Source organism: Kalmanozyma brasiliensis (genome assembly GCF_000497045.1).
Source record: "Kalmanozyma brasiliensis GHG001 unplaced genomic scaffold PSEUBRA_SCAF13, whole genome shotgun sequence".
In the NCBI taxonomy this organism is placed as follows: domain Eukaryota; kingdom Fungi; phylum Basidiomycota; class Ustilaginomycetes; order Ustilaginales; genus Kalmanozyma; species Kalmanozyma brasiliensis.
In genome coordinates this window covers 114012-141740 of record NW_015961952.1, presented here as the reverse complement: position 1 = coordinate 141740, position 27729 = coordinate 114012, and the positions used below count along the sequence as shown (strand labels likewise).

General features: G+C 58.2%; 13 protein-coding genes across 13 annotated transcripts; 7 read left to right on the top strand and 6 right to left on the bottom strand.

Annotated features, from left to right (window-relative positions):
* Positions 1-190: 190 nt before the first annotated feature.
* On the top strand, positions 191-2422 carry PSEUBRA_001291 (ABC-2 type transporter; the record flags this gene model as incomplete). Its single annotated transcript, XM_016434558.2, has 1 exon — positions 191-2422. One exon carries the CDS (start codon positions 191-193, stop codon positions 2420-2422), a length of 2232 nt encoding a protein of 743 aa, XP_016293953.2.
* A 590-nt stretch (positions 2423-3012) lies between these two features.
* On the top strand, positions 3013-6429 carry PSEUBRA_001290 (DNA mismatch repair protein MutS-like, N-terminal; the record flags this gene model as incomplete). Its single annotated transcript, XM_016434555.1, has 1 exon — positions 3013-6429. The coding sequence occupies one exon, from the start codon at positions 3013-3015 to the stop codon at positions 6427-6429; it is 3417 nt and encodes a 1138-aa protein (XP_016293952.1).
* Positions 6430-6486: 57 nt separating this feature from the next.
* On the bottom strand, positions 6487-8172 carry PSEUBRA_001289 (Aminoacyl-tRNA synthetase, class II (D/K/N); the record flags this gene model as incomplete). The annotated part of the gene is made up of 1 exon (XM_016434543.1): positions 6487-8172. The coding sequence occupies one exon, from the start codon at positions 8170-8172 to the stop codon at positions 6487-6489; it is 1686 nt and encodes a 561-aa protein (XP_016293951.1).
* A 297-nt stretch (positions 8173-8469) lies between these two features.
* PSEUBRA_001288 (Origin recognition complex, subunit 6) lies at positions 8470-9433 on the top strand (the record flags this gene model as incomplete). Its single annotated transcript, XM_059464608.1, has 2 exons — positions 8470-8651; positions 8722-9433. 2 exons carry the CDS (start codon positions 8470-8472, stop codon positions 9431-9433), a joined length of 894 nt encoding a protein of 297 aa, XP_059321140.1.
* Positions 9434-11876: 2443 nt separating this feature from the next.
* On the top strand, positions 11877-14135 carry PSEUBRA_001287 (Zinc finger, C2H2; the record flags this gene model as incomplete). The annotated part of the gene is made up of 1 exon (XM_016434562.1): positions 11877-14135. The coding sequence occupies one exon, from the start codon at positions 11877-11879 to the stop codon at positions 14133-14135; it is 2259 nt and encodes a 752-aa protein (XP_016293950.1).
* Positions 14136-14394: 259 nt separating this feature from the next.
* PSEUBRA_001286 (RNA recognition motif domain protein) lies at positions 14395-15556 on the bottom strand (the record flags this gene model as incomplete). The annotated part of the gene is made up of 2 exons (XM_016434540.1): positions 14395-15402; positions 15527-15556. The coding sequence occupies 2 exons, from the start codon at positions 15554-15556 to the stop codon at positions 14395-14397; spliced, it is 1038 nt and encodes a 345-aa protein (XP_016293949.1).
* An 803-nt stretch (positions 15557-16359) lies between these two features.
* On the top strand, positions 16360-17529 carry PSEUBRA_001285 (Alanine dehydrogenase/pyridine nucleotide transhydrogenase, N-terminal; the record flags this gene model as incomplete). Its single annotated transcript, XM_016434561.1, has 1 exon — positions 16360-17529. The coding sequence occupies one exon, from the start codon at positions 16360-16362 to the stop codon at positions 17527-17529; it is 1170 nt and encodes a 389-aa protein (XP_016293948.1).
* Positions 17530-18817: 1288 nt separating this feature from the next.
* PSEUBRA_001284 (Transmembrane receptor, eukaryota) lies at positions 18818-20855 on the bottom strand (the record flags this gene model as incomplete). The annotated part of the gene is made up of 4 exons (XM_059464607.1): positions 18818-19333; positions 19417-20174; positions 20259-20301; positions 20388-20855. The coding sequence occupies 4 exons, from the start codon at positions 20853-20855 to the stop codon at positions 18818-18820; spliced, it is 1785 nt and encodes a 594-aa protein (XP_059320852.1).
* Positions 20856-21401: 546 nt separating this feature from the next.
* PSEUBRA_001283 (Phospholipid methyltransferase) lies at positions 21402-22070 on the top strand (the record flags this gene model as incomplete). Its single annotated transcript, XM_016434570.1, has 1 exon — positions 21402-22070. One exon carries the CDS (start codon positions 21402-21404, stop codon positions 22068-22070), a length of 669 nt encoding a protein of 222 aa, XP_016293946.1.
* Positions 22071-23313: 1243 nt separating this feature from the next.
* PSEUBRA_001282 (uncharacterized protein) lies at positions 23314-25359 on the top strand (the record flags this gene model as incomplete). The annotated part of the gene is made up of 1 exon (XM_059464606.1): positions 23314-25359. One exon carries the CDS (start codon positions 23314-23316, stop codon positions 25357-25359), a length of 2046 nt encoding a protein of 681 aa, XP_059321139.1.
* A 101-nt stretch (positions 25360-25460) lies between these two features.
* On the bottom strand, positions 25461-26036 carry PSEUBRA_001281 (uncharacterized protein; the record flags this gene model as incomplete). The annotated part of the gene is made up of 1 exon (XM_059464605.1): positions 25461-26036. One exon carries the CDS (start codon positions 26034-26036, stop codon positions 25461-25463), a length of 576 nt encoding a protein of 191 aa, XP_059321138.1.
* Positions 26037-26352: 316 nt separating this feature from the next.
* Positions 26353-26919, bottom strand: PSEUBRA_001280 (uncharacterized protein; the record flags this gene model as incomplete). Its single annotated transcript, XM_059464604.1, has 1 exon — positions 26353-26919. One exon carries the CDS (start codon positions 26917-26919, stop codon positions 26353-26355), a length of 567 nt encoding a protein of 188 aa, XP_059321137.1.
* A 171-nt stretch (positions 26920-27090) lies between these two features.
* Positions 27091-27549, bottom strand: PSEUBRA_001279 (uncharacterized protein; the record flags this gene model as incomplete). The annotated part of the gene is made up of 1 exon (XM_059464603.1): positions 27091-27549. The coding sequence occupies one exon, from the start codon at positions 27547-27549 to the stop codon at positions 27091-27093; it is 459 nt and encodes a 152-aa protein (XP_059321136.1).
* Between the last annotated feature and the right edge of the window lie 180 nt (positions 27550-27729).

The window sequence follows — 27729 nt, the reverse complement described above, 5'->3', positions numbered from 1 at the left end:
CAGGCTTTTGGTTGACTTATTAGCGAGCGTTGTACTCTTCCCGTCCCGCAAATGCCTCGGCAAGATCTTGTGTAACGCCTGCTTTTCATATTGGATATATATGTGCCCTTTCTTCGTCCACCACCCCCTGTGTAAGCGTCTGTCTCCCATCTTCTATCGCTCTCGCAGCCTACCCTCCTCACAGAACGCGATGACGACTGAACCACAGCAGCAGTCGCCGACCATGGCGACGAGCTCGTCCCCTTCCACCTTTGAAGCGACTCACGCCATGCGATCCGCGTCTACCTCATCCACTCCTCTCCCTGCGGCAGCTGCATCGCCCTTGGAGCCCGTCGCTAGCGACTCTGATGCTTTGTCGGGCAGCAAGACAGCCTTTGTCTCGGGCGACAACTTCTTTTCGTGGCGCGACATCACCTACGATGTGCTCCTCTCCAAAGCTCGACGCAAAGAGATCAAGAAGCAGGGCAAAGATGCTTCCTCTCCGTCTTCCCCACCGCAAGAGAAGGCCTCTCAGGCAGAAAAGGGCTCGGCAAGTCCCACAGACACTCTCGATGAAGAGAAGCTGGAAGAATTCAACGAAACTTTCCCACACCTTCCTCCTCTGGACCCGATGAGGCGACGTGTGCTCAACGGCGTGAGTGGGCACGTGAAGCGAGGCGAGATGGTCGCCATCCTCGGTGCTTCCGGCGCCGGCAAGACATCTCTCCTCTCCACGCTGTCAGCTCGTCTCGACAAGTCGTCCGATATCGCCGGCGAGGTGCTCTTCCAAGGCAAGCAGCGTAATCCAGCCACGTGGAAGCGCTTGACCGGCTTCGTCGAGCAGGATGATCTCATGTTCTCCGCTCTCACTGTCCAGGAGACGCTACAGTACTCGGCCGATCTGCGTCTGCCGAAGCGACTCTATAACAAGCAGGAACGTAAGCAGCGCGTCGAAGACAGCATCGCCATGCTTCGTCTCGAGAAGTGTAGGGACACGCGCATCGGCGGAACCGGCCAACGAGGTGTCTCAGGCGGTGAACGCAAGCGTGTGGCCGTCGGAACAGAGCTCGTTGCGGACGTCAGTGTGCTTCTCCTGGACGAGCCAACATCCGGTCTAGATGCATTCGCAGCACTCAACCTGGTTAAGAACCTCAAGGAAATTACGCGGGAGCGCGATCTCTATACGCTCATGACGATCCACCAACCCTCGTGGAACATCTTCAAGCACTTTGACAAGGTGATCCTGCTCACCCGGGGTCAGATCTACTACTCTGGTCCGCCGGCGCTCGCGCCTTCCTGGTTTGAATCGCTGGGCCACAACGTGCCTGAAGGTGTCAACCCCGCTGACTACTACATCACAATCGCAGAGAACTATGAGAAGACCAACGCCGCTGAACAGCGTGTTCGCGGACTTCTCTCTTCGTGGCGCCAGAACGGCGACTCACTCACAGCAGAGCGGGCTGCAAAGGAACTCGCAACGACCAGCCAGAGACCAACCGAGATGGATCGCAAGCCCTCCCGCATCGTTCCAAAGAGTAGCGACGCGACTGAACTCGCCGGAACGTGGCCCAACTCGTGGCTCCACGAGCTCTCCGTTCTCACCCATCGCTGCGCGATGCTCATCTTCAAGGACCCGACCATTGTCTTTGCCTCGTTAGGCCAGAACATCATTCTGTTGATCATCATCGGCTTCGCGTTCTTCCGTCTGCCTTTGGACCAGGGCGGCGTGCTTGCTCGTGTCGGCGCGCTCTTCATCATCCCGGTCAACGCTTCCTTTGCCGTGCTCTTTCCGATTCTCGCCATCTTCCCTCTGCAGCGCGACATCATGCTGCGAGAGCGGTCCGCGGGGACGTACCGAATCTCGTCTTTCTACCTGTCCAAGATCATCACCGAGGTGCCGAACCAGCTCTCCCAGCGTCTCCTCTTCTACGTCGTCATTTATTGGATGGTCGGTCTGCGCCAGTCGGCGGGCAAATTCTTCATCTGGATCGCGATCAACCTGCTGCAGGTCAGCACGGCAATCGGATTGGGACTCGTCATTGGCTGCGGCGCAAAGAGCATCGAGCTCGCCAACATCTTTGCGCCCGTGATCAACGTCATCTTCTTGCTCTTCGGCGGCAATCTTCTCCCTCTTTCCTCCATCCCCCCGTGGCTGATTTATTTGCACTGGATGTCGCCCATCACGTACACCTACTCAGCGCTGGCGCAAAACGAGTTCCGAGGGCTGCAGTTCACGTGCACGGCCGACAGCCAACAGTGCTACAGGAGGGGCGAGGACGTGCTCAACCAGTACGATTTGGGCCGTTTCACGATTGCAGAGAATGCAGGATTCTTGGGCGCCATCACCGTCGTCTTCTTGGCCCTCGGATACGTGTTCCTGCGATGGTTTGGTAAACCATCGTTCAGGTATGTTCAGCCAAAGAAGGCCTTGTCGGCACAGTAACGGCGCGCTTGGTCAGTCTCACGGTGACACAACGATGGCTCCGCGCAACAGGCCGAGTACAGTTCCGTTTCAATGATACTTGTTACACAGACAGACCGCGAGATGAATCTTAGAGATGCGTGGGAGCTACGTTATTGACTCAAGCGTCACGCGTGATGATCGTGAACAGCAAGATAGCTCATTTGACACAGCCGCGCACTTGTCGCTTGGGTCTGAAACTGCCTTTCGCCTGGTCCTGACCTGCTTCTGGTCAAGCTGTAGGCGTCTGTAGGCGTCGGTAGCACATATGAGCCCAATTATAGCCAACGCATTCTTCACGAGGGAACCAGTCTGATACCCAGCCAGAAAGGCCTGCTTGTCAAGTTGAGCGCGGCCTTCCGGATTTTCTTGGAACCCTGAGACAGACACACTTTGGACCCTGAAGCGCAGACAGTAAGCGTGCATGCGTGTGCTCAGCCCATTCTTCTCGCCCGCGCCCACCACCTCTCGTCCCCACCGCTGTCTCATCAGGGTGACTGAGTCCTTCACCGTATCGATGACAAGATTGTCCCTCTCGGCATTGCCTCCCTCTTGATATCCGAGATCGAGCGATGCCGCCACCATCTCAAAAGAACGCCGGCCAGGCGAGCATCAGCGCCTTCTTCAAACCCAAGGCCGGCTCCCAGATCATCACGAAGGCGTCTCAGCCAGATCCCGTCTCGAGCAATGGCCACGCTCGAACCTCGAGCTTTTTCGATGGCGAGGCGTCCTCCTCGGGTGGACCTGCGCTCAAGCGGCCGAGGGCGAGCAACAATGACGACGAAAGGCCCCGCCGCGAGACCATCGATCGTATGGGCAAGTGGAAGTTCACAGCGGTTAAGACGTCCAGCAGCCAGGCTTCCGAACTCGGCAGTGCCTCTCAAGAGACCACGGCACGCTCACAGAAGGAGCAAGCACGCCACGAAGCTTTCCGCAAGAAGCTGCTCGGATCTAACTTCGCCGTGGACCGCCACGCTCGGAACCAGATGCAGATCGAGGAGATGTCCAGCAGGGACCCTTTCTCGCCGAGCACAGGAGCCGAGGACGACGCTATTGTGGTGGACGACGACGAGGATTATGCAGCCGAGGCTGGCAGCTCCAATCGCTTCGATCGCTTTGCTGCCGGTGCTCCCTCTTCCTCTCGACGCGACAGCGCCAGCAACAAAACGAAGGGCAAAGGCAAAGCAGCCGATCCGGACGCCGGACCCACGTACACGCCCCTGGAGAAGCAGATCCTGGAGCTGAAGGCGGCGCATCCTGGCGTACTACTCATCATTGAAGTCGGCTACAAACTCAAATTCTATGGAGAGGATGCTCGCATAGCGTCCAAGGAGCTCAACATCATGTGTTTCCCCGAACGCAACCTTCTAACTGCGATGATTCCCGTTCACCGCCTGCATATCCACGTCAAGCGTCTCATTCAAGCCGGCCACAAGGTGGGCGTCGTTCGCCAAATCGAGACTCGCGCTCTTAAAGCAGCATCGAAGAACGCGTACACACCCTTCGTCCGCAAGCTCACTGCGCTCTACACGGCCAGCACCTGGATCGACGATCTCTCCAGCTCGGACGATCTGGCCGCTACGATGGGCGAGGCGTACACGAACCAACCAAAGAGCCTCTTGGCGATCGTGGAGCAGTCAGAAGGAGGCAACGGACCGGAAGACAGGGTCAGCATCGGGATCATCAGCGTCGAAGTCAATACTGGCCACTTGACCTACGACCAGTTCACGGACGGCCATGCAAGGACCGAGCTCGAGACGAGGATCGCTCATCTCGCGCCTGCTGAAGTACTTGTTCCGCCCAAGCTCACCAAGCCGACTGAGAAGGTCATCTCGTATCTGCTTGGCAACGGAGCGGAAGGCGGAGTCAGGATCGAGCGACTCGAGACCAAGCCGGACTACAATCAGGCCTTCCAAGCCGTCACTCACTTCTATCGCGATCGAGTTCCTTCTGAGGTCTCAGGCAATGACCCAGAATCTGCACCTGTACCGACAGAAGGCGCCAGCGGCGACTCGAGTCCGCTGATGTCGGTCATTCTCTCGCTCCCTCACCTCTCGCTCATCGCTCTGGCGCAGATCATCCAGCATCTGCAAGCATTTCAGCTCGAGTCGATCTGCACACTCTCGACCAACTTTCTATCGTTCTCCTCGCGCACAACGATGCTTCTCAACAGCAACACGCTGGCCAATCTCGAGATTTTCCGCACGGCCGACGAGCAGACGGAGCGCGGCAGTCTCATTTGGCTTCTCGACAAGTGCAAGACAGCCATGGGCAGACGACTGCTACGCAAGTGGGTCTCCAAGCCGTTGACCGATGTCGACAAGCTGGAAGAGAGGCTCGATGCAGTACAATCGCTCCGAGATGGCAAGGGCTACGTGTTGCGAACGCTGCCCAACCTGCTTCACGGTCTTCCAGATCTCGAACGAGGACTGGCCAGGATGACGTACGGCCGAGCGACACCCACCGAGCTCGCAACAGTGCTGTTGTCGCTCAATCGAGTCACGCAGGAGTTCAAAGCGGAGGAAGCAGCAACATGTAACACCCAGTCTTCACTCATCGAGGCGAATCTGATGTCTCTGACATCAGGCAAGCTGCCGGTGCAGACGTATCTCAACCAGATTTCGATCAAGGAAGCGCGAGCGAACAACAAAGCCGACCTATTTCCGGATCCGGACCTATACCCTGCCATCCAGACATCGAAGGATAACATCGCGATCATCGACACCGAGCTTCGTGAGCACCTGCGAGAGATACGCAAGATCCTCCACCTCCCGAGTCTGGAGTACGTCAGCGTCGCCGGTGCCGACTACCTCGTGGAGGTGAGGCAGGCAGATGCGAAGAAGGTGCCGGTGGAATGGCTGCGTATCAGCGCGACCAAAGCCATGGTGCGCTTCCACACGCCCGAGGTGATCCGGCTGACCAAGATCCGGGATCAGCACAAGGAGACGCTCGACGCTGCGGCCGAAGAGGCGTTCTCGGGCTTCATCAGCGATATGTGCAAGAACGAGTACGTAGCGCTACGCAACGTGGTAGCGAGCTTGGCCACGCTCGATGTGCTTGTCTCGCTGGCGGAGGTAGCTAACGCGTCCGGCTACACGCGGCCTGTGTTTGATAGGACGCCTGCATCTGCGGACAACGCATCGGTGCCGGTGGAGATCAAAGGCATGCGGCATCCGATCCTCGAAGTTGTCTCGCCGCTACCCTACATACCCAATGACATCGCGCTGTCGACGCCGAGCTCGACACCGTCGATTTTGCTGACGGGCTGCAACATGGGCGGCAAGTCGTCCACCGTCCGAACGCTCGGGCTTCTGATCATCATGGCGCAGATCGGCTCGTTCATCCCTGCTACCTCTGCGCGACTTGGCATCCACGATGGAGTGTACGTCCGCATGGGTGCGCGCGACTCGATGTTCAGCGGTCGATCAACGTTCATGGTGGAAGTCTCTGAAACAGCCGACGTCCTGCGTTCCGTAACACCACGAAGCCTCGTCATCCTCGACGAGCTCGGTCGAGGGACTTCCACGTACGATGGACTGTGCATCGCATCTGGCGTGCTGGAGTACCTCCTCACCCTGCCGCGCATGCCCAACGTCCTGTTCATCAGCCACTACTTCCAACTCGGTGCGCTCGAGGCACGCTTCCCGGACAAGATACGAAACTTCCACATGACCTTCATCGAGACCTCGAGCACGGCATTCGAGGACTTTGACGGGCTCGACGAGTCGGAAGAGAAAGGCGAGATCGAGTTCCTGTACAAGCTGCGTCGCGGGATTGCGAACAAGAGCTTCGGCATCCACTGTGCCAGGTTGGCCGGTCTGCCGAACGATATCTTGCAGAGCGCGAGTAGGATCTCGGAGAACATGGAAGAGAGGTATCGCAGCAAGAAGCAGGTTAAGGAGCGGAAGGATGTAGTTCGACTCTTCAAGCAGGATCCGGACGAGGGGGTGTTGGTCAAGCTGGATCAGATCGCCTCGCACACTTTGTAACTCACACACACACGATGTCAATCGAACATCTGTATTGCGACAATGCACCGGCTGCTCTTAGGGGTCCAGACGCTTAGGGTCACGGGGGAACATGCTCGCCCTCCTAATGTTGCCCAGACCCAAATAGAACATCACGACCCTCTCGAGTCCGATACCACCACCGGCGTGAGGCGGGCATCCCAACCTAAACGCCTCGACATAGTGCTTCATGCTCTCGACGGGAATACCAAATTCGCCCATCCTCTTCTCCAAGAACGTTGCGTCGTGCACACGCTGGGCACCGGACAGAATCTCCTGGCCGCGCATGAAAAAGTCGTACGAGTTGGAGTACTTGTTGTCCGCCGGGTCGGGCATGGTGTAGAACGGACGGATTTCGAGCGGGAACTTGTCGAGCATGAAAAAGTCGGTCTTGTACTTGTCCCTCACCAAGCCGCCGAGAGTTCGCTCCATCTCGGTGGAAAGATCCTCGAGGTCGCCCAGCTCCTTGCCGTTCTCGCGAAGCAGCGCGATGGCGTCCTTGTACTGCAGGCGGACCGTCTTTTCGGGAAGCAAAAACTCGTCGCATGGATACTGGCGCTTGACAGCATCGATCTCCTTGCGATAGCGCTTGGGCAGCTCGCGGAAGATGAACGTGAACAGACCGTCGAGGACGTCGACCACCTCGTGGTAGTGCTCTTCAAAAGCCATTTCGAGATCGAGACCCGTGAACTCGGTCATGTGGCGATGGGTGTTGGAGTCCTCAGCGCGGAAGACGGGACCGATCTCGTACACGCGGCCAAAGTCGGCGGCGATGGCCATCTGCTTGGCCAGCTGCGGACTCTGCGCAAGGAAAGCCTGACCCTTAAAGTACGACACCTTGAAGACGGACGAGCCGCTCTCGGTGGCAGCACCCTGCAGCTTGGGCGTGTGGATCTCGACAAAGTCGAGGCCATCGAGGTACTCGCGGAAGAGCTTGCAGACGCCGTGGGTGAGGCGGAAGATGGCCTGGTTGGTGGTGGTGCGCAGGTCGAGGACGCGGTTGTCGAGGCGCGTGTCGAGGGCGATGGGTGGAAGCGGACGGTCGGTCTGCTGCGAAGCCTGGATCTCGACCTCGGAGCGAGTGGCATCGTCGACACCAAAGGGAAGCTGCTCAAAGGCGATCTCGCTGGTGGAGTGGATCTTGGAGATCTTGATCTCGGCTTCCTTGACGGTGACGGTGTTGGACTCGACGGGCTTGGGCGTCTTGACGATGGTGCCTTCCACGAGGACGATGGTTTCGGCAGCGAGACCGGCGGCCCACTTGGTCATCTGGCGCGAGACCTTCTCGGGAGCCTGAGCCAGTGTAGCTTGGACACAGTCGACGCCTTGGCGAAAAGTGAGGAAGACGAGCTTGGCGGAAGGAGCACGGCTGGTCTGGACTCGTGCAGAGAGGATGATGGTTTCGCCGTCACGCTCTGGGCTGATCTCGGAGATCTTGGAGAAGGTGCGACCGGGACGCTCCTGGGACATGTTGAGGGGGAGCTTGCCGTAGTTCTGGGAAGCAAAGTCAACGTCGGCAGCTTCACGGGCAGCCTTCTCTGCGGCGAGCTTGGCAGCCTTTTCAGCCTTGATGCGTTCCTTTTCTGCCTTTGCAGCACGCTTCTTCTTTTGGTTGTCGGAGAGGGGGGTTCCATCGGGGTTGAGCTCCTCGGCGCCGTCGACGGCGGGAACAGCTGCAGCCACGGGGGGCTGCTGCTCGTTCTGGGTGGTAGCTTGGTCGGCCATGGTTGCGAAATCAAGCTGAGGATGATCGTGGTGACGTCGAGAGAAGAACAAGAAGAATCGAGCCGATATTGAGTGTGACTCTTTCAGAATTTCTGACTCGGAATGTAGAAGAAGGTCGGTGCGCAGCAGCAGAGCGCTGTTTTTAGCGGCCCAAATCTTCTTCGTCCGCGTGATTTTGGCCAAAGCTCGGATTTCGGAGGCAAGCTGTCAGGCCAGACGTGGAGTACATTTGAGAAATGCATGGGCCTCGCCTTGATGACAGCTTCCAACAGCAGCGCACACGTCCAGCAAGATAGGATGGCAGCGTCGCGAAGAGCTCAGATCCAGTCGCTGTGCGGCGTCCGTACTGGGCCGCTGATCGATCGCGTCGAGTCCTACCTGGCCGCAGTGGACATCTGGTCGCGTCGAGGCAACCAAAAGGCGGTCAAGAATGCAGGAACGGGCGTGGTAGCCATCTGCTGCTACCTTGCAGCCGAGAGGTAAGTCGCGTTGAAGAGAGAGACGAGGTCATGGTGACGTGCTGACATGCTAGACCGCTTCTTCGATCAGCCTGGATGCTCAAGTTCCGGATCGCGGCTCAGCCATTCGGGCGAGCGGTCTACCGCCTGCACAATTCGCGACTGCCGAAAAGGAGTTCAGAACAGCAGTGCAGTCGGCTTCAAGCGCATCCTCTCAAGCGTTGTCGGGTCCGTCCGATAACATGAATAGCGCATTCGGGGCGAGCCTGACCGCGACTCCCACGAAGCGGCCGATCCGATCGTCTCCGCTCAAGACGCCAGTCACTGCGAGCAGGAGCAAGGAAGCGCTGCTGGCCAAAGCGCAGGCCATCCAGGCTGGCGGCCTCTTTGATCAAACAATGCGAGCGACACCTGTTGCCAATCCAGCTTCAGCCAGCAAGAACAGAGTGACAGCGTCAGGCGCTGGCATCGACCCTCAGAGTGGCGCAAGCACGGCAGCAAACGCACCTAGAGATCGCGAAGACGCAGCAGCCAACGGAGACATCTCCACCGAAGGTCAGCCAATGCGAAAGAAGCCGAGAAGGATGGGCAAGGTCGTCTTTGGTCTAGCGATACACTCAAGTCTCAATCGTCTGGACGAGCAAGAGGAAGCGAACGACGAACGACGACGTCGCAACCGCATCGTCCACATTCAGTCGGCCATCGACAAGCTGCGGTCTTCGAATCCCACTTGGCGATATCTGGATGCGCCGAGGGACTTCCTCGTCACTATCTCGCCATCAGAGCGCAATGTCAATCCGTAGCGATACATCAGCTCAATCCATACCAATCTCATGTCCCTCGAGCTGACGACAACAGCGCTGTGCGAAAGGGTCGCCTCCGGCAGGATACGTATCGGAAAGATCGACAGTGCTTCGGAATATCGGCGATCAGGCTTCATTGCGCAATCGTCTCAAGCGCTGCCAAGACCAATTTGGGATGGTCCGAGCTTGGCAGTGCCGTTCTGTATCGGACAGCATACGGTAGCGCGAACCGCATGTGTGTCTTGGCAAGCTGTCGGACGGTGGTAAGCTTGCTCTTGGCAGACGAGCCCGCGCTTCCCCGCTTATCAGCTTGGCACCCAGTAAGCAGAGTGACGTTGTGGGGTCAAGGATCGGCATGCTTCCACTCAAGGCATCGACTACTGTTGGGTACAGATCCGCAAGTCGTCCAGATTCCCATGCTGCGGAACAGCGACCACCTCGGATCTAAAGTCCGGCTTCTCACCAATGTTGTCGTTACGATTGCGCAGGCAAGGGTGCTCATCCGTCAGACGCTCGGATCGAGAGCTCAAGGCGAGGCAACCTATCGAAGGCGAGCCGGATCGACAGTGCAGGTCCTGTGGCCGTGCTCAATCGGGATCAGGCTGATGAGCACAGGGCCAATTCGCAGAACCAGCGCCGAAATCGCATCGAGGTCGAAGCCGGGACAGAAGAGCCTGACGCACGTCTCGGCAGCCGACAGAGCAGAATCAAGGGTCCAGCCTGCGTGATGGGTTCAGATGTGACTGAGTTCAAGTTGACCGCGAGGTTTTTGAAATCAGTCGAGGGCAGCATTTCAAAATTCGTGCCGAAGTGACGCTTCCTGAACGCCCTCTCACCGCCAGATTGTGGACAAGCCGGCCGCATCGGCATGCCTGCGATTGCGGTCCGCTGTGTTCCGACCGGCTCTCTGCTCATGAAGTGCTCCGTGGGATCAGGGTTTGAGCCAGGAAGGTGGGCGGTAGCACCGAGGCTTGGGGTGGGAACAAACCTTTCACACACACAAGCGTGAGCAACGGTGGGACGACCAACCAGGAGGCGCTGCGCCGTCGACACCCGACCCGAATGGCCGACATCTGCCAGAAAGGCTTTGCGCCTTAATCCGATCCCGACTCTTCTCGTCCGAAAGACTCACTCAACCTTGACGCCCTCTCGACGTTAAGAGGTGAGAGCCATGCAGCAGAGACCGTGGCTTGGCAAAGGTGGGGCAGACGACCTGCGTCTTGAGAAAAGTCTTGGCATCCAAACGATGCCAAGACCGCGGCCCCGTTGATCCGGGGCTGAGCGCTTGTGCCTCGCTGTGTGAGCGCGCAAGATTGTCTTGGCGTTTTTAGCCGTCAATTTATTGGGATTGATAAAATGCGAAATGGCGAAATTCGATAGGGCTTGCCGGAACGCAGAGCAGATTACGACACTCCTTTTGAGCTGCGCTCGAGAGGGCTTGAGACCTCGTGAGAGCTTGCGCAGAGCGTGAAATGGAATCTTGGCAGGCACTTTAGCGTGCTTTTGCAGCTGAGCCATTTCAGTGAGGCCGGACTGAACTCGCCGCTGCGTGGACTCTGCAGCCCGCGTGCCCGCCTTTCCCTGTGTAGGGCTCAGTCTTGGCACCCTTTTGCACGTTGTTGCCGCTGCACATTTTGCTGACGAGGAGCTAGCAACATCCGCCCTTTCGCGCTGCACAGCTGTGATTTGTTTGCCAAGAAGCTGCAATTTTGAACGGCTTGGCTGCTCCAGTGCCCGGTCTCATTTCGTCAGCTTGCAATGCACTGCCTTTCCACGCTGCCAACAGAGTCAGCCCTCAGTCCCTTGCAAGAAAGTCCGCCTAGAGCCTCGCACCTTGGTGCTTCTGCCATGCCAAGACTTTGCTTGCTCGTGTCTTCATACCTCAGCATCCCAACCTCCTCCAACCTCCTCCATCCTCAGTCATTGCAGACCCTCCTCCTTCCAATTACCCTACCGACAGCAAAGCGCCAAGCCGAACCCTTGCTACCGCCTCTATCGCTGGGTCTGACGTTTCGCCAAGCCTTTCTATAACGTGGATCGACTGCTGGTTCTTGGCATTGCCCCTCCGACTGTAGATTCTTGGCGTCCCCAGAGTCGCTCCCACCGTCCTTCATATACTCGACTCTTTCTGGCTTCGGATCCCGTCGACACCCCTTCGTACCTCATCCCATCCGCTACCGACATCAACTACTAACTCTCTCGGTGACTCCGCCGATTCCTCGACTTCTTTCACCTCTTCTCAGACTCGAGTACCATCATCGACATCACCGGCAGTCCCTTCCTATACCCCTTGTGCACGATGAGCAACCACCTCTCACCGACCTCGCTCAGTGAGCACTCTAGCTACGCTCCCTCTAGCAGCCATCTCGGCGCTAGCCCAGCTCCCTCGCATCACTCCTCAGCCACCTCCTTCTCTGCTTCATCACCATCACCATCTGCAAAGATGACCGGCTCTGCATCCGACTCGGCCGACTTTGAGCCTCCTGCCAAACCCATCACATGTCGATGGAACGACTGTGGTAAGATCTTCTACGACCCCGAAGTCGTCTACAAGCATCTCTGCGATGACCACGTCGGTCGCAAGTCTACCAACAACCTCTGCCTCACTTGCCAGTGGGAGGGCTGTGATGTCACCTGCGCCAAGCGTGACCACATCACTTCGCACATCCGTGTCCACACTCCTCTCAAACCTCACAACTGTGACGTCTGCGGCAAGACCTTCAAGCGACCACAGGATCTCAAGAAGCACGAGCGTATCCACACCGAGCAGCACCAGCAGCAGCGTCAACACAAGGCAGCCCAGAACGCCGCTGCTCGTGCCTACTCCATGTCCGAGCACGCCGCTTCCTACGGCGCCTATCCCTACCCTCCGAACATGCACGCCACCAACAACTACATGGGTTACCCTCAGCTCCCCTCGCAGCAGGGTCTCTACCCCTCTGCTTCTGGATACCCTTCGCTACCCCACTACCAGACCTCCAGCGCTTCGCTCTCGCCCATGTCTTCGCGCATCGACACGCCCCAAGGCAGCAGCCCCATCCCCAATCACCACGCTCAAGACGGCGCCTCGTACATGCACCTCGTCTCGGGTCTCGACCCTCGGAGTAAGGTGACCACCGACCCCACCTCGTACACCTACCTCGCTCACGGCGCCACCACCAGCCACAACCTCGCCGGCAGCAAGCGTGGTCACGAGCAGGTCGAAGACTTCTTTGGCGACCTCCGTCGCAAGAAGATGGCCCCCGCGTACAACTCGCACATGGCCGACAGGCTCAACCAGGCCTTCGGCATGGGTGGCATCGACGATGTCTCTCTCAACGCCATCCTCTCCACGTTTGACCCCTCGGCCACCTACGCTCAGGCTCCCATGAACCCTGCCGTCAAGGTCGACAACGTGGCTGCGCCTCGCATGCCCGTCAAGCAGGAGTCCACCGACCTGGCTCAGCTCAACGCCTTCCTGTTGCAGCTCGGTGCCAGTGCCGCCTCGCTCGGCTCGCACAACAACAGCTTCTCGTCGGCATCATCATCGGCCTCGTCTTCCTTCTCGTCGCAGGGCAACAACGCCGAGTTCGACCTCTCGTCGCTCTCGCAGTACGGCCTTACCGACATTCCCGGTTTCGACGAGTCGCTTCTGGCCAACAACGCTGGCGCCAACCAGCGTCCCATGGCTCAGCTCCCCAGCCGTGCTCAGGGCCACCACGCTCACTCGCACTACCCCGACGTCAGCGCCTACTCGTCCTCGTCGCACCAGATGCTGCAGCCTTCTTTCGACAGTGTTCGTGTCTCGCGTGGTCCTGCCGTCGTTCCTCAGCTCGCCCCCATGGACGCTGGCGGACACAGCTACCGCCGTGTCGAGGCTCTCACCCGTGCTGCTCCCGAGCAGACCGAGGTCAGCCAACGCTACGCCCACCGCGCACCCGTTAAGGCCGAGGACGAGGACGCCATGGAGGAGGACGAGCTCGCCGACGATGCCAGCAGCCGCTTCCGCTCCGTCAGCCCTGCCGCCTCGTCCGAGAGCGGCTGGTCCGAGTCTGCTTCTGGTCGTCGCGGCAGCTCGTCACCATCGCATGGCTTGTACCCTCGCGTCTCGCCCACCGAGGCTTCGCGTCGTCTGCCACCGCTGCGATCCAACTCGACCGCTAGCACCTCGGCCTCCATCAGCTCGCTCCTCGATTCGTCTGACAGGCGCGCCTCGTTGCGACGTGACAGCACTCCCTTGGACGGCTCGTCGTCGGCGCGCCACTCGGCTCCCGCCGCCTCGCCTTCGCCGGCGTCGTCGACCAGCTCACTCTACCCGAGCCTTGTCGATCGCGTCTCGCAAATGCAGGGTCTCGGCCGCCCTCACCCTGAGGAGGCCACCGAGGCCATGCGTCGCGACCACGTCCGTCTCATCCGCGACCTCCTCATCGCCATCAACTTTCCCGAGCAGGCGCGTGCCAAATTGCAAGCCGAGCACGAACGTGTTCGTCTGCCCCCCATCCGCACCTCGGTCCACCGTGGTGAGAAGGAGGAGGGCGAGGTGACGCCCTCGGCATCAAGCGAGGTCCATGAGGGCAGCCTCAAGGGAAGCGAGGGGAGCAGCGACAGGAACTCGACACCTACCCCACCGGGCAGGCCGACACTGCCGACGCTGAGGCAGCTGTTGAACGAGATCCCCGAGTCGAGACCCATGCGCGAGAGGGAGATGGAGTGCGATGTGTAATATTTTGTATGAACAGTCTATTTAGTTTTCGTTATTGATATGGTATTCTTCGCACCCAATTGTCTGCTTGTATGTCGGTGTGATTGCTCGAGAGCGTCAGGTGCGAGTTCGTTGTCGTCAAAAGACTTGAATCGCAGACGAGGCAGCTCGCCCTCCAAGCAGGCGACACAAGACCACACGCAGCACCGTCGACTTTTGAGCATACTAGCACATTGAGAAAACGTAGTTGTACAGAGACGCAGCATGACGGGCATTCGGATCAATTCTCGTCCATCCTATGGCGTTTTCGTTCGCGATCGTCGGCGCCCATTCCTGGTGGACCGCCCTGCTGCCCTCCTCCCATCGCCATGCCGCCCATCCCCATGCCACCCATGGGACCCATAGGCATGCCCATCATGCCACCAGCGCCGAAAAAGTTGGGATTGAAGTGACCACCCTGCTGTTGCCCCCCACCTCGACCACCACGGTTGCCCCAACCACCGCCTCTTCCGCCGCCCCTGCCGTAGGGTCTGCCACCACCGTTCGCACCCGTCCCTGGCCCATTTGCGCCCATCATACCCATCATCATCGGGTTCATCATGCCCATTGGTGCTGCGTTGCCGCCCATTCTGATCGGTGCTCCTGCCATGGGCGCGGCTCCCATCCCCCCGCCTCTCCCACCACCCATTCCGCCTCTCCCTCCCATCCCCATGCCACCCCCGGGTCCGCCTCTTGCACTTCTCTCCGCCTTTGGCAGTGGGTCCTTAGGTAGCGTCCTAAACGGGTTGCCATTGGCACTGGTCGTCAAGGTCACATTGGCCCTCCTGAACTGGAAATCGTTCTCGTCAAACCACCCCTTGATCTTGCGCGCATCCGCTTCGCTGTCCGTCTCGACGTAGGCAACGCCTTTAGATTTGCCGTTAACTTTGTGTTCCGAGAAGGTGATGTCTTGGAGACTGAGCTGGATGCCGAGGGAAGAGGCGATGGTGAGGAGCTCCGAGTCGGACGCCCACCAGTTGAGGTCGCCGATGTAGAGGGCGTTTTGCACCGATGGGTCGGTTGGTCGGGGCCGGCTGGCTAGGGTGCGGATGGGCGCGGGTGGAAGTGTGGACAGCGCGTCATCGAGGTGCGAGGTCGATGGGACAGGAGGTAAATTGGGCTTCTCGTCGTGAGAGTCCGCCCGCTGCCGCTTCGACGAGTTGCCAGAGGTCTCGGCTTCAGGTTCGGCCTCTGTCTTGACAGCCACCTCGTTCTCCGCCTTGCCCAACACATCCGAGTACAGGTCGTCCTGGAAAGTTCCCAAGTGTCGTACAGGGTGCAAGTGTCAGTCAGTACAGGAAGCGAAATACGGTGTGGGGTAGCAATGCAGCGCTCGGACCGCGCCGCAGCATGCAATGCAAAGAGAAACTCACGCTGTACAGGTCGAACTTGTCGTCATCCATTGTGTGATGATTTGCAATTGCGCCGTGGACGGTACAAAGTGTAGCGGCGAGGACAGGTGCTCGCTTTCGGGATGCTATCGATACACAGGGACAACGGTTGTGCTGCGAGGGAAGTGAGGGGTAGGTGCAGTGCAAGGTGAAGACAACGGATGTGTGGGACGGCGTTGGTCAGCAAGTATGATACAAAAGTGGACGGGATGTGGTCACATATGAAGCTGGGCGACGAGATCGATCGACATATGTGGTATGCGGGGCTCCTGACACCGTGTGGATAACTCGAATGCCGATGAAGGCTACTACATGAACTGCTGCTCTACTTACAGATCGCGACGTGGTGGAGAGGAAGAACGAAGACGCGATGTCCAAAAGAAGCTTTGAGCTGCAGGCCAAATTGGACAAGACAGGGTCCTCACTGTTCCTGCTGCCCTCTGTCTGCATGCCAAGGCAGCAGCCAGCGCCGATCACGGATCCGAGACAAATTGCCCACACTGCACCATTGTCGATCTGACACCTTGTAAAATTTTGCGGCGTTTCGGCGAGAAGCCGAAGTGACGAGAAGAAAAGGTGGACGTGAGAACAGATCATGGACTGACTCGACTTTGAGAAGAAGGTCAAGGCGACACAGCGTCACAGAGGCGTGAGAAAGCTCTGAGGCTCTCGGAACAAAGCCGAATCACCTGCGCAAAGGAGTCAGTGCGCCACCTTTGGTCGGCCATGGTATATCATCTGCGCAATCTTCGACTCTTCCAACTTATTATCTCATCACCATCATCCCTGCTTCACCTTCCGAGAACACATCAACGATGTCTGCCAAACAACCCCTCTACCTGCGCTGCGAGATGAAGCCGGCCGAGCACCGCGCCGCGCTCACCCCGACCACCGCCAAGAAGCTCATCGATGCTGGATTCGAGATCACGGTCGAGTCCGACCCGCAGCGCATCTTTGACGACAAGGAGTACTCGGATGTCGGCTGCAAGCTGGCCCCCCACAACACATTCCACAGCCTCCCCGCCGAGATCCCCATCATCGGCCTCAAGGAGCTCGAGGAGCCCGGGCCGGATCTGCCGCACACGCACATCCAGTTTGCGCACTGCTACAAGAAGCAGGCTGGCTGGGTCGACGTTTTGGGTCGCTTCAAGCGCGGAGGTGGAAAGCTGTACGATTTGGAGTTTTTGGAGGACGCCAACGGACGCCGGGTGGCTGCGTTCGGGTGGCACGCCGGGTTCGCCGGTGCCGCACTCGGACTGCTGGCACTGGCGGAGCAAGTTCAGGGCGAGCAGCGACGACTTGGAGCGCAGAAGGCGTACCCGAACGAACAGGCGCTCATCGCACACGCCAAGAAGCAGATCGAACATATCAAGAAGAGCCGCCCAGACGGCAAGGTCAAGGCGCTCGTCGTTGGCGCTCTCGGTCGATGCGGTCGTGGTGCCATCGACTTTTTCGAAAAAGCCGGCGTCGCATCCGACGACATTGTTCGCTGGGACATGGCAGAGACCTCCGCCAAGCACGGCCCCTACCAAGAGCTGCTCGACGTCGACATCTTTGTCAACTGCATCTACCTGACGAGCAAGATCCCGCCGTTCCTCGACCAACCCACCATCCAGGCTGCCGGTCCTTCCCGCCGACTCGGCGTTGTGGTCGACGTTTCGTGCGACACCACCAACCCTAACAACCCTCTTCCGATTTACGATATCAACACGACGTTCGACAAGCCTACGGTGGACGTCAAGACGGGCGAGGGCAACCCAGCACTGACGGTCATCTCGATCGACCACCTGCCCACCCTGCTGCCAAGGGAGAGCTCCGAGGGCTTCAGCAACGATCTCCTGCCCAGCTTGCTGCAGCTCAGGGAGGTGCTCGGTAAGGACACCACCCAGCTGGACACCTTGGAGGAGGGCAAGGGCGCCGTGTGGCAGCGAGCAGAGAAGCTGTTCCGACACCACCTGGCCGAAGCTGAGAAGCAGGGTGCTTGAGTTCAGCACGTACCCCTTAGCGGAGAGACCGCGGAGAGATCAGTCTGATACGAAACACAAAAGCATACATTCACGCAAACAAGTTGCCTGGCTGCGGACTGTGAGAACGCGAGGCAGAAACGACACCGAGAGCACGCTGCGATCAAGAATGCGGATGAGCTGAGTGCGATGCGATTGAAAGGAGTTGGGCTGGGCCGTGTGACAAGCGCTGTAGCGAGGCAGAATGTTTGCAATGGTATAGCTCCAGAACATTGCCTTGTTCGGATGTGCCCATCTGGAGCTGGACGGAACTTGACCTTGTGTCGATCCCATCTTCTTAAACCGGTGCAGAAGCCGAGCTTGTCCTGTCCGTCTGCTTTCCCTCGTCACATCCCATTCGTACTGGACCGATATCCACGCTTCCAACCTCACTTCTCTCATGCCCTCCTATTGCCCCCTCTACTGCCCCTTCAAAGCCACCTTCCGTTGCCTATTCAACTCGAAATAGCAACTGGAACAGATATGATGTTGCAACTTGGGCTTGCCGCAGGCGCTGCAGTGCACCAAGTCCACCCTATCTTTCAAGCCCTTGTTTGCCGAACGCATGGACTTGCGCGAGTGCGAGACCTTTGACTTGGGTACGGCGCGGAGGAGGCCGTCCCACAGACCGCCGATGAGTTCCGATGTTGGTGAGGAGGAGCTGCCTTCGGAGAGGGGCGATGGGGTCGCTGTTGCTAGCGTTGGTGTGAATGATGTTGATGGTGGTGTGGAGATGGCGGGCAGCAGTGGAAGTCGCAGTCGGAAGGAGGTGCGGCCGAGTGTGAGAGAGAGTTGAAGGTGCGCTGCGCCCGCGCGTGATGTTGATGCCCACATGATGGAGCTGGGTTAGAAGCGGCTGTGATTGTGTGATGTGTACTGCGAGCGTGCTTGAGTGGCCTGGGCAGGTGCGCTGACGAACGAGATGTGCGGCTGGTCGTGAAGGCGATGAAGACGAGGCGACGATGAGTGATGGTGAGGAGAAGTCGAATGGATCTCGCCAAAAAATGTCACTTTCGACACTTTCTTCCAGTTCCACAGCCAATTTTTCTCGTGCGAAAATACAGGCCCGCTCCCAGCCGACTGCGAGACCTTCAAACATGACCTGGTGTACATCCGTGACAAGCCCAAGTCGAGCCCACATCGCTTCAGCAATGAACAGCCGTCTTGCACAGGAGAGCACAAACAGAGAAATGATGGAAAGGGAAGAATCTAGATGCAAATGCGGACGGCTGCGTGCAGACGAGCGGCCAGAGCTATCGCCTTCTGCTGCTCAATCATTCTTGTCGGCCCTCCTCTTGCCTGGCACCAGCGTCTCTTCCGAGTTGTTCGCGCTTCCTGCCATGAGCCCCTGCCTTTCTCCTGCTGATCCCACTTTTCTCCCCGCTGCGCCCACATCCTTGCTCACATCCCCATCATCCTCCTCATCCCCGATCTCAAAGACCACAGCATCATCCCTGACGCCTCTTCCATTCCCCTGCGACGTCTTTTTCGCTTCCACATCGTCCTCGTCCTCGCTATCCGGTCCGTCGGGCCCTCTCGCTGCAAATGTGTCCACCTCGTACCCTTCCGCGGTGGGATCGTCGTCCGTCGCCAGCTCGTCCGACATCGCGAGCCGCATGTTGTGTCCTGTCGGTCGCCAGAGCCACGCGATGGCGCAAAAGACGGCAAAGTAGAGCAGAGCAAGCCAGCCGTCGAGCAGGAACCAGCGGTACTGCCATGTATTCGGTGCGAAACCTTCGCCGCCTGATTGTGAGAAGGCAACCGAGGAGGCGATGAAGAAGAAGAACTGCGAGCGTGTCACATAGCGATCAAGGGAAGAGTGTCAGCATGGGGTGTGTGGAAAGAGACGAAAGCTGTGAAGGTACTTACAATGACCACCACAGCCCCGAGAAGGATGCGGCGCAGCTTGACAAACATCTCCCTCTTGAAGGTCTGCTTTCGCTGCGTGAGATGCTCGATGCTAGCCTTGAGCGAGTTCATAGTCCATGTCAAGAACGCGGTGAGCGTCATCGATAGTGGGAAGATGAAGGCAAGGGTCCACGCTCCACCCTGATCAAGCTGAATGAGCACGATGCCGACCGAGTACAGCACGCCGAAGACGAAGTGAACCGCCGTGAGCAGCCTCACCCTTGTCATCACCGGCCCAATGGATGGCCTGATGACACCATATCCCATCGACACGATCAGCAGCAGGAAGAACGACAACGAGTTCCTCCCGGCGTCCAGCACACTGGTCAACACCAGCAGGAACCGTGCCACCGCCGTGACGCTCGTGCGCCCATTGACCTCGCTAATCCGGAAGAAGTCGATGAGATGGTTGTTGAGGTAGTAGTAGTACACCCACTGCGCGGCCATCTCGAGGACGAGAAAGCCAATGGTTCCCGAGATAAAGTACTGGACGGTGAGCATCTCGTCGCGATGCTTGATGCAGAGCGAGAGCCAGTAGGCACCGAGGACGATGTATGCGAGTGTCATGGAGAAGTAGAAGTTGAGCTTTGGGTATTCGGCGGCGGGAAGGTTGCCGTGGAACTTGTTGAAGAACTCGACGCGGCCGGCGAAGGCGGCGTTGACAGAGACGTCGCCGGTGCCCGAGGGGGCGTTTTCGAGGGAGGCTAGCGGCACCTCAGCTGTTCAGTGTATAGGTAGAAGGAAGAGGGGTTAGTCATTGAGCGGTCGACGTGAAGAGAAGCCGGGAAAGGGGCGCAGCTCACTCGCACCGAAGCAGTAGTATCCGGTCTTGGTCACGTTGTAGCGCTGTTGGATCGGTAATAAGAGGTGTCAAAACTCGTCAGTATTGCTTCCGTCCGCCATCCTCTGGGTGGGGTTACCCAAGTACTCACCAGCGTCTTCTCCTCCTCCGTCCCGCTCGGACCAAAGTCCATCCTCTGCAACTGCACCGTGCTCGCCGGGCCATTGCTGTCATCCACAATAAAGTTGCCCAGCTGCTCCTGGGTACATAGCTTCTCCGTGACGGCACTTGGCGTGCAAACAAAGCTCTTCAGCCTGTACCCGAAAGCGTCGGTCTTGCTGCTGAGCTTGCCGAGCCGGCTGAAATCCTCAAATTCGTAGAACATGGTGGCGACGGTGCCAGTGGAGCCTTTGTGGAAGAAGGCTTCGATGCGGCTGTCGCCGCCGGCAACCATGCCAGAGCATGTTTGGCGCAGCTGATCTTTGTCCGAGATGGCGACGGTGAATGCTTTTGCCGTGTCTGCGAGAGCGAGTAGATAAATGAACGCGACGAGGAAGAAGCTTCGTATTGATGTTGGGCGGCCTGTCGCATCGAAGCGACTGTTTCGCTCGGAGAGCATCTTGTCAACCTTCGATCCGATGTGATCGCGGGCCCGTGACGTGAAGAGGCGATGATGTGACGGAGAAGAAGGAAAGAGGAGAATGTGACTGCCAAGCTTTGTGGCCGTGTTGCGAGACGAGTGGGTTGTCCGTGCATGATGACACGGCACAGCGTCTGACGCGGGAAGCTTTTCCTAGGCGTGCCCGACTCTCTCGAAAAATCAGGGTCCAAAGGGATGCACGGCTTCTTCCAGAATTGCTGTTCCCAGAAGATCGCTCCTGGCTGCCAAGTCAACTTGCTCTCTGACTGTGATCATCGACCGCGGCCAATCTGCACTCCATCGACGAGCGACAGACTCATATTTGCCGACGGGCTACGTGTCCTTCTTCTTACCGAACCGCTGGGGTTGCCGCTGGTTCTACGCAAGTGACAATAAGAGTATCCACCTGGTGGTAACCGCAGCTAGGGATAGAGTCGTATAAAGAACGGCATCGACCCGCGCTCTCTTTCGAAGACGCATCCCCCAAGCTTAATACTGCGCAATCTGATTCAAGATACCCTCGTCATGGAAGAGATACGCTCACTCATCGCGGATGTGCCCGCCGTTTGGCGCGATCTGGACCACCTCAAGCAGGCGTTCGTGGTACTCAAAGCCATCGCCGACTTTACCTTTTGCGGCCTCACTCCGCTGCTCTTCGGCAAGACGCACATGACCTTGCGTACAGTCACTCTCATGCCGCTCGTTGCGCTCTGTTTCGTGTCATCCGACGCGGCCATGTTCTTCGCGCTCTCGAAAGCCGCTGAGCGAACGCAAATCTGGATTGGACTGCTGCTCGTGCTCTATAGCCTGGTCTTCTTCTGGTGGGCGCAGTATACGATGAAGACCTTCTCGGGTCTCACAGCCGCCTTCTCGGACGATGCGCCCACTTTTCTGATCACATCGGGTCCGTGGGCCTTTGTGCGCAACCCGCTCTACTCGGCCTACCTCGCCTCACTGCTTGCTGGCTTCATCGTCACCAGCTCTTCGAACCACCCCGATCACGGTCACGCTTTTCTTGTGTCGCATGCAGGAGGCATTGCTCTGTCTGCTCTACTCGTGGTGTTCAGCATCTACTATTCAGCGATTAGAGAGGAGGAGGCCAAGTTTGACTCGAGCAAGCTTCGAAGCAAGTACGAGGCGTACAAGAAGAAGGTCTGGCGCTTCTTGCCTCTTGGTGACGTCTTTGGTCGCTAGCGAGTCTCAACGTGGAACACAGCTCTTCCACAATCGGAATCACTCAGACTTGCAGGTTGATGAACGCTGTTGCTTGACCGACCAGAACAGAGAGCATGAGAGCTAAGCATGTAGTGAAAGCTGAGTCGAAACGTAAATCGGGAGATCCGATCGCTGATCTCACCAGAAATGTCCAAGTCACGAGGGTGGGAAAATCAAAAAGGTGCTGCGCCTGCGTTTGCGTCGTCTCTCCCGACTTGAGAGCATGCATTTTTGATGGTCACCACTCAAGCCAGGAAGAAAGATCGGAAGATCCGTCAAGAAGAACGTCTTTTTGACAGGTGAACCAACGCACGAAGCAAACAACATCAAAGCTCAAGCACAGCAAACGACGCAGGAACGCTGTCAGCCATAGCTCCGGCTTATCCGAGTGGATTGCTCAGTCAAAGACTCAGCACCAGCAAAAAACGCACCGACATAGCAAGTGGGCAGTCGTCTTTCATCTCGTAAAGGAGCAGACTCAGGATCGAGGTCGTGCTGCTCGTCTTCAAGGCCATCGCGCTCCCTTGCCTTTCATCCTGGCGCTACAGCTAGCTGGGTCATGCAAGCGTACTCGCCGGTCCCTACATCGACGTCGACCTACCCACCACAGAACATCGCCAGCACTTCGTCGTCAGCAAATGCATTGTTGACCATCGACCCAGCTGCCCTCTCGGGGGGCAGCGCCTCATCACACGCCTCGAGCTCAGTACCATCACAACAGCAGCCCACAGCATCAGCAGATCCAAGCAGCACTTTCAGCAGCAGCAGCAACCACATTTATGGCGTCAATGGCTCCGCTGCAAGCTCGATAGCCGTCAAGCAGGAGCCAGAAGAAGACCAAGCTGCTTCTCTCTCCCAACTTCGGGTCGACGTCAATCGAGCGTCCCTCTCACATGGTGGCAAGCAATCAAAAGGCGCCGACTTGCGGCACAAGGACGCTCGCGATGCTGATGCCCTCGACTTGAAAGCGCGGACGAACGACGACCCTGCTTCCATAGTCGACCAGCTCCTCAGCAAAGACCACAGAGCAATCCTCCGACCCGACCTGTCACCCTTCATAGATGCTCGCGATGCACTGCGACGGCTTTTGCCGTATCACGTCTGGAACATCCCGCATCAAGATCTGCTGCAGGCACTCGACTTGAAGCAAGACCCGGTCCTCAGCGATGTCAGAACACGGAAGCGTCGACGCATTGCGCATGCCGAGCATTTCAAACGCAGCATGATCCGAGATGTGGACATGGCAGAGCAGAGTGCGCTCGCAGCGGTAGCTTCATCCGAGTTGACTTCGTCGGCCATCAAAGTCGACACAGACGCCAGCGCTGAAACGAACCTCGACACTGCGCTAGACGGGGAGGACGTCCAGCTCAACGAGCTCAGTCTTCCTACGCCCCTCCCTAACATCCCGCAGCCCAACTTTCCCACCCTGGACTGGGCCGAGTCTGTCTTCGCAAGGCGGAAAGGGCTTGCTTCTCGCTTCCAACGCACACTCACCAGGCTCGACACCACCCACAAGCGCGCGCCAAACACATCAATCTCGCTCGAACATCTTGAGAGGCTTGCCTACAACGATGATCGGGAAGAAGTCTTGTCGCAGATTGAAGAGCTCAAAGAGCTCAAGGCCAAGCTCGAGAAGATGGAAGAGACACGGCAGATCGATGCTGCGGAATCATCCGAAAAGATCAACCTCAGCTTCGGCATCACCGACGAGATCGAGCGGGAAAGGGAAAGGGAACGCGAGCTGGAGAGAGTCAAACGTCAGCAGGAAAGAGCAGCTGCCAAAGCGGCCAAGCTCGAGAAAGAGCGCGAAGCACGCCATCGCTTGGGCATCTATACGCCTCCGCCAGAGCCACCGAGTGCACCCGCAATGCCCGCAGCTTCGCCCGCGCCGAGTGCGAGTGCCACTCCTGCACCGTCAGGGCCGGCGTCGTTTGCGGTGTCAAGCTCGTACTCGGCTGTCAGCACGCCAGCAAGCACACCCGGAGGCTATCCGTTCCCTCCTGGCGGCAGCTTGCCCTTTGCTGCATCCGTGCCCAATGGCTTCTCGATGCCGTCCACGCCAGGCACGCCGTTTGGCTCAGCACCGCCTTTCGCTCCTGTGTCTGGCGCTACGGCTCCGGGAATGAACGGCGGACCGATGCCGATGGCTGCTCCGACGTCTGCGCCCTTCATGCCTGCCACTACCTCGATGCCAGCTACACCTTCGACGGCAGCGGCGACACCGGTCAAGCCATCCAGCAAGAGCAAAGCAAAGACTGCAGCCGCCGCAGCAGCAGCGGCAAGTGCACCGGGTACACCAGGAACCCCGGGTACTCCAGGCGTGACGCCGGGCCCAACACCTCATCGAGGTCGAGGAAGGCCACGCAAGCATCCGTTGCCCGGCACACCGGGAGGGCCTCCGATCCCCATCCCGCGCAAGAAGAAGGAGAAGCCAGCGGCAAAGCAGCCAGCAGCGACCGGCTCAGCACCGGGTACACCAGGCGCTGCAGGCGCAGCTGCCATGTCGCCGCCTTCCTTGCCACCTGGTTCAGCTGCGATGACACGTCCACCGCCATCCGCATCGCCCGTGCCGCCAACGATGCCTGGTCCAGCACCCGGTTACTCTGGCGAAGCTTTCGCATCAACGCTTCCACCCACGCCGACGCAGGTGCGACCACCTGGAGGATCGCCTCCCGGCAATGCAGCTTCGCCAATGACGGTTCGGCCGCCGACAATGCATCCAACGCTCACCAGCGCGACGAGCCTCAACACGCCGCGAGCTGTGACGCCTGCCAAGCCTTCACCGTCGCCTGCTCCCTCCGCGGCGCCGAAGAAGACTCCAAAGGCAAATGGCACTGCAAAAGCGACTCCGCCAGCAGCTGCCTCACCTGCACCAGCACCTGCTCCAGCCCCGGCAGCGAACGCCAACCCTTCCATTCCGAATCACCCCATACCCTTGCTCATCCCAGTAGCCTCGTTACCTCGACTCTCGGCATTAGGCATCCAGCCCACACCAAGCCCGCACATCCGACCCGTGATTGGCGCCAACGGACAACCACAGGGTCTCGAGGGCCTGCCAATCCCAATCGATCCGGCGCAGAGCGTCCCCGCAGTCCTTCTCGGAATCAGCGAAGGCACTGCAGAGGCGAGCGCCGATGGTGCAGGAGGGAAACAGCAGATCCTGCATATTTCTGTGGTGCTCAGCCGACTCAGCCCGAGTCAGCTCAGCGGGCTCGCCGTGCTCATGCAGAGCTTACAGGCTCAGGTCGAGGCTGGGAAGCGTACGTAGTTGTTGTGAGATCAAACTCAGTTCATTGCTTTGCTACTTTGAAGAACAATTTTGACGGTGAGGTTTGAGTTGGCTGCCTGGATGGTTTTTGTTCTCAGCCGTCACTTGCTCGTGGACTGCTTGTTCGACTCAGACTCGTTCGACTCAGACTCGTTCGACTTGGCCTCGTTCGGATCGGCCTCTTTCGAATCTATCTCGTCCTCGCTCTCCTCGTCCTCATCCTCGTCCTCACTCTCCTCGTCCTCAATCTCGTCCTCTTCCTCTTCCTCCTCTTCCTCCTCCTCTTCTTCTTCTTCTTCCTCCTCTTCTTCCTCCTCACTCTCCTCTGAATCGACATACTTGGGAGCTTCAACCATCTCCAGCTCGGGCTGAACGTTTTTGACCATCTGGCAAACGGCCTTGAGGCTAGCGTGGGTGTCGTTTGCCATGTACATTATGTTGTGGATGTCGTGCTTGTACGGGAGGTCGTCAGCCTGCCACCAGTAGTTGACATAGTTGTCCATGTCGCTGCTCTCCTTGTACAGCTTCATGAGTTGTTGGAAGATCTTGAGATGAGTGGGGTTGGTGCACTGGGGCTCAGCGGCGGGGGTCGCGGGCTTGGCGACAGCAGCGACAGCAGCAGGATCGGCCGCGGCGACGTCGGCGACGCTTTGAGTCTTGTCGGTAGCAGACGACATTGCAAGTGTCAACACTGGGTTGCGAGCTGGAGAGGCCAGAGAGTGGTTGGGAAGCTTCTTGACCAGGGTTGGTGAGGAATCGAGTGAAGAGGATGTGTGGAGACGTTTTTTGGATGAAGCGTCGACTTAGCCCTCGACGCGCTCGCCGGTGGGGCCACTCCTCGGCGTCCCACCGTTCCCACCTGACTGATCGAATCACAATCGCCGTTCTCTCGCAGCGTCAAGGCTCGGAAGCACACTCGATCACAAGCTTGTACACGATCACGTCAGCATTCACGTTGGCACCCTGCGCGACGACACCCTCTGAGTATCCTCTTCACCAGCGGATGACGGCACCCTCGTAGTAGAGAAATTCGTCCAGATCCGGCCTGCCCTCGACCAATTCGAGTTCTGGGTCTGAGTCTTTGGCCATCTTGGACATCCTCTTGACAATGCAGTGGATGTCGTCCAATTCTTGAAGGATTATCATGAGAAGATCGGCGGTTGTGCGCTCGTCCGGTTCATAACTGAGGTCCTTCTTGATTCCGGTACTCAAGGTGTAGAGCTTCATGAGCTCTTCGAGAATTGCGGTGTGAGCAGGTTCATGGCATTTTGATGCCTCCTGGAAAACAGCAGCGCTGGAGGTGGGGCCAGGACCAGCTTCGACGGTCGCCGGCTCGGAGCTCGACTGGGCGGCGCTGGGGCCAGAGGAGCTATTGTCGGGCGAAGGCGTGGGGCGCTTGCAGTCGGAAGGAGCGTTGTCAGAGCCGTCTTGAGGCCTAGGGCGCTTCTGAGGAGGCGACATACAGAAGTAGCGAGCAGTAAAGCTTTTGGAAGCGCTCTGCTGCAGATGGTGATCGAGTAAATCGTGGCGAAAGACGACCGTGACGAAGGTAGAGATCATAGTGCAAGTACAGCAGCGCACGAGCCCTCTGGCCCCTAATTGGCCTCCTGTCACCTCTTACGAGACCTCTCACCAGTCCACCTTCATGAACGACTCGTGCTCTTCACAAACCAGCTCACAATCATCGCAGAGGATCTTTCCACGCAAAGCGCTGTCGGGATTGACTTGGCATTACTCTCCTTCCGAGTCCTCCTCTTCCGATGAATCCTCCTCCCACTCGATGTCAGTCTCTGACACGTCAGTCAGAACGAGCTCGGCATTGGATCTCTTGATCGTCTTGAGCAACGCCTTCATCTTGCTGTGGTGATGTTGATTTCCATACAGCTCCATCTCGACTTGCTCCACTTGGAAATGGTCGTAGCCGGCCATGTTCCTTTGTTCTTGCTTCTTCTCCTTGACCTCAGAGCGGCTCTCGCGATACATTTGCTCCAGCTTCCTGACGAGCGTTTCGTATCCAGGCTTGAGGACCTCGCACGCCCCGGTGTCTGGTCCAGCAGAAGGCGGCATGCTGGCAACGCTGATGGGATTGGGCTTTTCATTGAGGCCGGCAGGACAGGTGCGGGGGGCGTTCACATTGGAAAGCGACAGCTTGCGCTTGCGGTCAACTTGATCAGGTTGCGGCGGCGGCATGACGAATGCTAGGATGAGAAGCGACTCCGAAAGATCCGCAAAGGAACAGTCGTCTTGAGGGATGGCAGTAGTTGTGAGGTAGTGAAGGAAGATTGCGAGGCGTGACCTGTCGAACAAAGTGTCACTTTCTGCGCAGCAGAGCGCGTCCCTGGAAGTGGTGAGGCAAATGAAACCAGCGCG